General features: G+C 35.3%; 1 protein-coding gene across 1 annotated transcript in view; it reads left to right on the top strand.

Moving 5' to 3' along the window:
• The window catches only part of LOC107040378, a 17042-nt gene extending 15375 nt beyond the window's left edge, over positions 1-1667 (top strand). Inside the window, exons 3-4 of the mRNA XM_015260451.1 lie at positions 1211-1275; positions 1447-1667. Of these exons, the coding sequence (XP_015115937.1) occupies positions 1211-1275; positions 1447-1510 (129 nt within the window). The 3' untranslated portion in view covers positions 1511-1667. The remainder of the gene's footprint in view (positions 1-1210; positions 1276-1446) is intronic.
• The last annotated feature ends 8901 nt before the right edge of the window (positions 1668-10568 follow it).

Here is a 10568-nt window from a genome sequence, read left to right as displayed (position 1 = left end):
GCGTGACCGCTAAGAAACCCTTAGATATTCAAATCCTTCCTTAGAGAAATCACTTCAATCTACAACTTCAAAGTGGAAAGTAGAAATAACTACCTCTTCCGATCTTATTCAAAACACTAAGTTAAACTTCTAGTTCAAGTCAAGTCCCGGTGAATATTCTAACTCCGAAATCCTATTTCCTAATTCAAGGTGTTCGGGACTCAAATCACAGTGTTATTAAAATAATCGAAGTCAACTGAAATAACCAAAATTGAAGAAATAAAAAAACATTTAAAATATCAAGTGAAACTTAAATCATAAGATTCAAAGACTACAATAGTGAACAGTGTAATAAACCCAAGTGTTATTTGTTATTGAATAAATATTGTTAAATTAAACAATTGTGTCCTAATCGTGTTTGATTGGTCAGCTACGCGCAGTAGTCGATTGGAAAGAACCTACCTAAAGGAATAGCTTCCCTCAACACCTGGAGTTATCGACCAGAAGGGTTAAATCTTTTCTTCTAAATCCAGATCAATTCTTAACTCAGTGAAAATAAAAGAGTAATCCATTTGGGACGTAACACATTCATTCCTAGAATAATTGGATGATTAATTGCAATATTTTTCATTATTTCCAATAGTTTGCTCATTTAAAGGATCAATAACTGCCAAACTACTGGGAAATGTTGTCCGCAATTGAAGTCAAAATATATTTCGTCTTATCGATGATTTTTGGCGAAAAATATATTTCTTGGTTTAAATTGGGTTTTTAACATGAGTACAATTAAAAAAACAACTCGTTTTTTGGCATAAAATCTCTTAAATTAAAACGATTGCAGTGAACAAAGTTTCATTTTTAATATTTTTTCCAGTACTTGAATTGTGTTGAAGAGAATCTTGATATCTTTGATAGAGGCTAGAATTGATAATGGAAGATATTTATTCAGCGGAAGAACACTGGAGATATTGGAAAAATCATAGTTTCGGCAATTGTCAGCAATTGCCCCACTCTGCATGCATCGTCTTTCCCCACTATTCCCGACGATTTATCTCCTCTGATACTACCTGAATGAACAGAATGGAGATTCTTTCATCTGCGTTTCATGTGAAATCGACATGTCCCAAGCCTTTGGATAAAGGAGAGTGCGCTATACTCTAGAAAAAACGAAAGTTCAGGGGGGGGGAGGTAGTTATGTACTTTCTTCACTGAATTTTAATTTCCTGTGTAGACGATACCTGATCCCACCTCACTGGAAGATCATGATAGAGGCCGAAAACAAAAAAAAACAAAAAGGTAATTATGAGTAGTAAGTTCTGTAAGCGCAATTACTGCAGCACAACTCATACGCAACACTTGCAATCATCAACAATGATGAAAAAAGTGTTGAATTACTATCGTGGTCCGTCCGTTGAGGCATCACCTTTATCATTAAATATAATGGAATGTTATTGTTCAAAATTCTAGAAGTCGAAGCGTTACACCCGTGAGAAAGTATCTACGAGCCAAGATGAAACATTACACAAATTGAACACTCTACACCAACAAATTAATCACTTGAAGGATGAATCTTATAACTCATTCCGGAAAGAATTGAAGGTATTAAAAAAACAGATCGACAAAATGAAGGATTCGTTTGAGGAGTTTAAAACATTTGTGTCCACCCAACTCAATACTTTGATAGACTCCTGGAAGTCACTGAAAGGTAAGAGTTTGTATAACCAATTGTCTTTCATAAAAAATGAAAACGTTGCCTTGCATTTTGAACCACTGTAATTGGGGGATAAATCACTATATGGAGTTAAGACTCATAAGGAAAGACATTATATATACAAATATTTTTTCATTATACATGGACTGTTTTACCCTCGGTTTTACCAAATATCGTGCACAAATCGAGCCTCAAAATTTTCGACAAACTTTGTTTTGTTTTATGCGAATACTTATACTTATGCATACAAATCAAGATTCTCGACTCACAGAGAGATCTCGTGGTTCAAGTAAATGCCTTCCACCTGATTGAACGATTTCGGTTCAGAAATTTTCGATTTAATTTGAAATCTTAAAAAATACCTTGAAACAAATTGAAAATATAGCTTTGGATTCGAACTTTTTTTCGAAATGATCATTTCTTTCCCTCACCTTAAATCAATTCCATGGCGAAAATCACTTGTTTACCCTCATAAATTTATCCATCAAAATCATATTTCAAAATTGTCTACTCATCTGCTGTAGATTCTAAACGAAAATCAGAAACTGAAGAAAAATAATTCATAAAATGATTCTCCATAGTCCGATCATTTATTTACAATTTTTATTCACCGCATACATATCTTCATCTACTTAGCTTATTTCGATAATTGCTGTTCATGTCATAATACATAAGAGAATTCGATTTTTGACTTGATTTTGCATTTTCCATTCTGCTATCCCCCATACGAGCAAACATTTTAGAAACAATATTTTGACCGAACATTTTCTGAATTCTTTAAGAAAAATATTATGACATTTTTCGTAGCGTGTTGATTTAGTCATTAAGCACATCGTGTTTCTTGACAGCAACTTGAACCTCAGTAATTTTTGATATGTTTCTTGAATTGAAAAATGACAATTATGTTGACAATTGTTTTATCGACTGAACAAGAACCCAAGAACAAGTAGAAAATTGCTGCAGTTCAAGTTGCTGTCAAGAAACATGATGGCTGACTGACTCCTTCAACATGCCATTAAATTAAAAGAAAAGAATAACGAATAGGCCAAAATCAATATTTGAAGTTTTATGTTTCGATTCTCAATAGGAGATTAAAGTGATAAAAAGAAGGGACAATCATCTGTAAAGAAATGGAGAACATGTCCAATGGGTGGAGCATATAGATTACATATACTTCGATGACATTGATCCTTTTCTTCACAGTTTGAGCTCAAAGTATATGCGATGGTATAGGAAATTACGTCAGTATAAGAGATTAAAAAATGAATGAGAGGTGCACGGAAGAATTGAAGATTATTTTAGTACTGTGGAACAAACAGAAAATATAGGAAACAAACTATAGAAAATCATAAAAAATGAATTTCACATCACAAATATTCGGTCAAAGTTGATCAAATTTTAAAGTTTTTTTTGGTATAGTTCTCCATTACTATGTTCACATAGTAATTTTTAATTTCAAATCCTCTTCGTGTGAGAAAAACGTTAATATGTCAAAATCTAGATACGACAAAATAGACAATTTCCATGTAGAATTTCAAATCCTCTTCGTGTGAGAAAAACGTTAATATATCAAAATCTAAATACAACAAAATAGACAATTTCCATGTAGACATGCACATATCAAATTGATCCAAAGCATATATCAAACTATGAAAAATATATTTCACAAGTCCTCTCATTTACGCATGTCGTTTTGTCTTCATTATTACAGTAGTATTTTTTCCACCATACTGGTCGCAATTCTAGAATCCTAATCCTTAATTTCATACTTCTCAACGTTATATAAGAGAAATAAAGATAACACAAGTCTCATTTTACATGGATATTTTCCCCCAATTTAGACGAACCCGTTAGGAATTTAGAGATCTTCTTGGAAGACGGTGAGAGACCACCTCCTCCGGGCTACTGGATGAAGAACTCTGCAGGGGTAAGTCTGCATAAGAGAAAAAAATATCTCAGGAAAAATGATGAACCAGAGCATCTCTGGTAGAATGATAATGATTTAATTGTATCAGATCGATTAATTTCTTGGATTATGATAATGTATATCAACTTCCTCGCCTTCAATGAGAAAATAAAAAATTCATTTGTTCAATCTCGTGGACGGTTCTCCTGATAAATTCCGGATATTCGGAACTACATTGGAATGCTAATGTCTCAAAGCTTTCCTTTCCTGCATTGCATAATTTTTTTTTCTTCAATCCCTCAAAATTTTTCTTTAAATTAAATTCAACACCATTCCTTATAACAGATGGAGATGATGCACCTGGGCCAAAATATTTAGCGCCCAAAAGTTGAGTATGATACTGCTGCCAGAGCACCAACCCCCGCAGCATTCTTGGGCTGTATAGCAGCATCTATTTGTGGGGATGAACTTAAAAATCTGACTGTTACTGGCTCAAGAGCTCCTCATACAGCGGAAATCAAAGATCCTATTCCGCCAGGGAAAATGATGGCTCCTAGAGGTACTGATCTTTTTCTATCCATATCCCTTGAATTACTCTCCATAATTTCAGTTATTCTACCTTCAACCATTCTTAGGTAACATATAGACATAACTTTGAATATTTGTTTATAGCTTCTAGATCGAAGATCAAAGTTCATTTTGCAGTTCCTTATATTCATTATTTGAAATTTATGGTCACAGAGTATATTTTTTTTACATAGAATTCATGTACTGAAACCTAATAATCTAACACTCGATGAGCAGCTCTCCAATGTCGGCTTTCAATCTCACTCTAAAACTCTATAAAAGTAAGTTGGACAATTAGATCATAAGGTTTTCATTTCTCCAAAATCCCTGATTTCCTTGAATTGAATAATATCGCTTTGACATGAAACATTGATGGATACTATTCCAATGATTTCTATTGAAATTAAAACTTTTACAAAACCCCCTTTAGCCCTGAAGATGTCACTCCTTCCATGGAGGCTTACCCATGAGAAATTATCCAATTTCTAGATATCTTCAAATATTATCTCATAAATTATAAAGGATGGACCGACAACGAGGAGATTTTGCAGCAATTGGATTTGATTGATGCTCATCTTCGTATCAAAATTGGAGATCTGAACAAATCCTCAGAAGCTAAGGCAAAGAGTAAGTATTTGAACCAGTTTCAGGCGTTGTGAAATACATCTTCTATACACTTCTCTGTAAAATCTATAAAGAACCGTCTCTAGTGAGTAGACATGCACACCTTTATTTCTGGACCATTGAAAGACTTTGAGATTAATCTGTAAAAAAATTGCGTCAACACTCAATTTTCCATCTCTAATGATTAATTACTCTTACGTAGAGTTTCCTTCGGTATTCGACATAAGTAAATTTTATTCGATATTGGACAAAGTCTTATTAATTATTTTCCATTTCCATTGATCAGACTACAGTAACAAAGCCAGCAATGATTTTTCCGAGGATTTTTCCCCTTCATTTTTTTGCTGCAATCAAGATTCTCCTACACCTCCCAAAACATGAAACCTAAAACTTTACCCTTTTGTTGCAGAGACTGTAACAAGCCCTCATGATGCCACAGTAAAATCTTAAAAAAGAAAATCGAAACCCTCCACAAAATCACAAAAAACAGCAAAGAAAAACTGTCAACGTTCTCAGAAGAAGTCCCCAAAAAAACCCGCTCCTCAAGCTTCCACCTCATCTTCATTTTCATATAGATTGATATCAAGTTCATCTTCAGACGAGGAGATGGAAGCCCCCAAGACGCATAATAAAAAATCCATTCCACCACCATCCAGGCCACTATTATCGTCTCGATCGGGTAAATCTTGTCGTGTGGAGTCTTCAGATGCATCAAATGAGAGCGATCCCCCAAGAACATCACCACACAAAATAAAATCCAAACCTGGCCTGAAATCTCAGAAGACGGCGAAGAAGGACTCTCAAATAAACCCGCAGGATTTTCAAAAGAGGACCCCACCGGAATCCGCCCCTTCGTCTTCCTCCTCAGCTCGTTCATCAACTGGATCCGAGTCAAATTCATCTTCAGATAATAAGGAAAGACCCCCGAAAAAACTTGCTAAAATATCAACTCCATCTCCATCCAGACCACTATCATCAACACAATTAACATCAACTTCGCCATCCATCGAAAAAAATAACTCAGATACATCTTAAGGACTTTTTTCAATATTTCATCTTCGATGATAGGGAATCACTGTGCGATATATGATGGTGAATTAAAATCCTTTCTCCTCCATGCGGTGGATAAGGACGAGCCACAGACATTGATTTCTAGGATCACCTTCATTTTTTTTTATACATCAATCTGGAGGAAAGTGCTCGTATAGGCGCATAAACAGTTTAAAATAAAATGCCCCTAAATCTCAAGCATTAGGATACGAGAATGTTTTCATTACATCTCCATTTCAATTCCCTAATATTCTTTACCATGAGAGTTGAATTTGGGGTGAGAATTTCCGTGGTTCCCGGTAGCTTAGTCTGTAAGAGTGCCCGGCGCGTAACTGGGAAACCCGGGTTCGAATCCCGGCTGGGGGAATCGGAATTTTTTTTCTCTAAATTTCAATTCTATTTGAATTATTTAAGCCTAAAGGTGGTTAGGCGGCGTGCTGAGTTGAATTTGGAGTGAGAATTTCCGTGGTTCCCGGTAGCTTAGTCGGTAAGAGTGCCCGGCGCGTAACTGGGAGACCCGGGTTCGAATCCCGGCTGGGCGAATCGGAATTTTTTCTCTCTAAATTTCAATTCTATTTGAATTTTTTTTTTTACACTAAATCCTATTCATCGGCAACATTTCTCTTATCGCAATAAGATACAAGGGTTTCCCCGTTAAATCTTCATTTTAATTCCTCGCTCCCCTCTTCCCAAAATAGATTCCACAGCAACTCACGACACCTGTGGAATTATTCCAGTGGCATAACCCTCATCTCTCTACTAAATAATCTATTTACTAATTTCTGTTATAGGAAAAATTGGATCATCAATAGATCCGGTCCCCATTAAATCTTATTGTGCAGTGGTACGAAACTGATTGATTTCACTCTCAAATATTATCAACTTAAGAATAAGTGAAATATTTCTGTGTGTTGTGCTATGGTTCACAAGGAATAGGGGATGATTTCCCTAAAATTTACTCTCCGGAAAATCCCCATTAAATCTTCTTCATTTCAATTGGTTCCACCTTCAGATGCTATTAATTCAAGAAGTGAAATTCTTCCATCCATTGGAAAATATATGGTTTTACAATAAATAGGGGATAATTCCACTAAAACCTATTCCCCGGAAACGTTTCTCTTATCGCAATAGGATATAAGGATGACCCCATTGGATCTCCTTCTGTCCAGTGCTACAATTGTCTCCACCATGAAGTGACTAAAATAATAATTATTGATACCTAGAGAACCATGTCAATAGATTCATCTTCATATTCACACTGCACTGTCTATTTATCAAAGCTTACTGGCAATGTCCCACTAAATCTCATTACGTTCTTTTTCGATTAATTCACGTCCAAGCTCATTGAATTATGTTCTAACCGATTCATTTTTTATTGCAAATCCACTACGGGATCACCTCTGATACTCATTATGGCCACTCCTAAATAATAACACACTTTAATGGGTCCCCCCTTAAATCCTATTCATCCCAATTCCTACTGCTCTACCGTGACGCTACTCAACACACTAGGAAATAATGGGGAAGCGGCAATAACGTCACTAATTCCAATTACTCTTTTTTTTTTTTAAAGATTTAATGAGTCTGTTTTGCCAGGGAATTCTACTGAAATATTATCAAATAACATCCGAGAAAATCATTTATAAGTTTTTCGTCAGTTTGGTGGACTACAGACAATTTGTTGACCTTACCCCACTTCCAANTTCAAAAATCGGAGGCGACTACGTCTGTTTGATGTAGCGGAGGCCAGTTGTAATTGCGTGCAAAATGTATATATATATATATGGCTCATAATTTAATAAAACCAATTGCATTTGGAAGAGCATGAAAAAATACAGAATATCTGTTTTTGGATTTTTCCCAGAACTAAAATTTTCTGGGATAAAAAAAATGATTTTTAGGAAATATCACCCATCACAGTGGTGGAGTTATTTATTAATTCCATCGAACGAGAAAACAGCTTGTGAGCGATTATGAAGATCACGATTGATAGTTCCTCTGGGGGTTGAAATTGGGGGGGGGGGGGGTAGGGTAGACTACCCCTGTGAAAATATTTGTAAAAAAATTATAGGTCAGGATTTCATGAAAATGATTGTATTGGGCAAAACATGGAAAAATACGGAATACCTTTTTTTCATTTTCCCCGGAACTCAAATTTTCTGGGGTAGAAGAAATAATTTCTGGAAGAACTGTGAGTTATCCAAATGATTTAGTATTTATTGTAGAAACTCATTCCAGCCATCTCAATCGAGCCCTTACTTCTTTGGCATTTTCCTGTGATTGTTCTTATATATATTTTATTATGGATTATAATCGGTACAGAAATGATATTCATCAAAAAAATGGTGCAGGCAGAGCACACCATTACATTCCTCCATAGTTTCTTTCAATATGTTCTCGAAATTAGTTGCCAATTCTCGTTCTTCATTAGTTACAGGAGTTTCTACAAGATTCATCACTTCAAATGTTGCCATGAGGAGGTTAATAACGTTTATAGGATTGAATCTCATGGTGGAAACAATTGGAGATATACAATCAGAAAGAGAATATTTTCCCGCGATATGTTTATGTAGACTGAACATTGTCCGAAACGGATGAGAACAAAATGACAAAAATATTCGCGGTTATCAATAATGCATGATTACTGAACTGATACGCTATTTTTGAGTATAGGTTACGTTCGCTAGAATATTGCTACTTTGTTTGGATTTATTATCGCTTTCAGCAGTGTGTTAACACCACATATAGTATAATGATGAATCACCTCATGGAACCATTACCCAGCTTTCCCAGACACAAAAATTATAAAATAAATAATACTATATGGAAAAATTCCGATTATTCGGCAAGTTTTTTTTTGTATTTATGGCTGGTTTTCCTTGGAATAACCACGACATTGCTGCACTTGAAGTAGAAGAAAATTCTATCCCAGTGGATCATTGTTTCTTTAATCTGTTACTGTTGTCATCATAATGCCCGATTCTGAAGGATTATAATCTGCACGTGCGGACTATTAGAATCAAAATTGAAAATTCAAATATTTGGAATCAGTGACTTATAAAAGAAATCAATGTTCTTACTTCATAACTTCGATGCCGAGATACATGCGAAAAAAGGTATACAGTATTATTTCATGACCTTCCTGATGCAATCATTTCCATAAAATCCTGAGCCATATATTTTTTTAGTAAAATATAGTATATTTCGATACAAGTGCGACGGGGTGGCAACGAGTGTGAAGTTGGCGGGGTGTTTTAACACGAGTTAAAACACCCTGTCGCACGTGTACCGAACTATATTTTTTGTTAGTGATGTTACGTTCAGCGAGTGCCGAACTGTGCCATTTTTCGTTTACTAGTAAACGAAAAGTCTTTTCGTTTACAAGTTTCGACTTTTCCTTTACTAGTAAACGAAAAGGCACTTTTCGATACGGGCTGAACGTAGCAGCAGTGACAAAAAAAATATTTCAAAGGGGTAGTTCACCCCCCGAATTTCAACTCCCAGAGGAACTGTTAATCGTGATTTTCATAATCACTCACAAGCTATTTATTNACCGGTTGGCAATAGAAAAATCAATAACACCTCTGAAAATGTATGAGAATGTGAATGGGGTGAAACCTACGTTTTGGGGCTAACCCGGAACCTCACCGTTTAAGAGGTTTCACGGGTGACTAAGCTGGACAGTGACCATATAAAGTTATGATACGTCAATTAGGGGAAGCAGATGGTTGACTATTCCCTTCACAAAATTTGGAAAAACTACGCAAGTCCAAACGGAAAATGAGGAGGCCTAATGTCACCTGATCACCAATTAACGAGCTCCATGAAAGGATAGGAGAAACGTCACCACCAATCCCTGAATAATATGCAAAGAAATCCAATAATTAGGCGGATACCTTGCAGAAGACAATGGTAAAAACAGGGGGAAGCTTCTAGAACCTTCCACCCCTGATGACACACTTTCGATTCAATATAAAAAGGGAGCCGCGATGCGGAAAAAGTCAGTTCCACTACACGTTCCAGTTCTTCATCAATCCTTCAGTTGGCTACTTTCATCGATTCTACAAGTGCGATAATCACAAGTTTAGAATTAGCAGACACGCTCGTTCTCTGAGTTAGATAAATTCATTCAGTCCTAAAGTGGGGACCCAAGTAATTTTGAAGTAACAATCAAATGTAGAGTTTTTCGTAACTTTACTTATTTAAAATATTCTACGACTTTTTGTCAATGAATAGAATCTTTCATGATTCTTTGATAATTTATATTCCCAACTGAAAATATCGGAACTCAATTAACATCTTGGAACTCAAATAATTATTATTCATTTATCCAAAGTAATTAAAACGAAATTATTGTAAACAAATAACTTTAGAATTAGGAAACGACAAACCTGTACAAGCACAACGAGAAGAAGGTCACGTAAGTTGTACGACCATCATTACAATTGTAAACTCACCAAAATTTCAGAATATAATTGTTCAGATTTAAAATTCTTTTATTTAAAACTAACGCCTTGTGTTTCCAGCAAAGACACTTTCCCATTGATAATACTGGGGAATAATTAACTTCAATTCAAGGGGACCTTATTATTTAACTCTCTAGTGATTTGTTTTCTAACATTTCCCAATTAAAATTTATTTCAAAAGTTTTGGTACTTTTCATATCATTTTCACATGACAACCAATGTTATAGTCGAGATTTCATCATTCCCGACGTAATATTTTTTTTTT

The sequence above is a fragment of the Diachasma alloeum genome, unplaced genomic scaffold, assembly GCF_001412515.2.
Source record: "Diachasma alloeum isolate Michigan unplaced genomic scaffold, Dall2.0 Dall_scaffold_00328, whole genome shotgun sequence".
Classification (NCBI taxonomy): Eukaryota; Metazoa; Arthropoda; class Insecta; order Hymenoptera; family Braconidae; genus Diachasma; species Diachasma alloeum.
The sequence above is the reverse complement of the archived record's forward strand: the minus strand, read 5'-3'. Positions and strand labels throughout refer to the sequence as shown.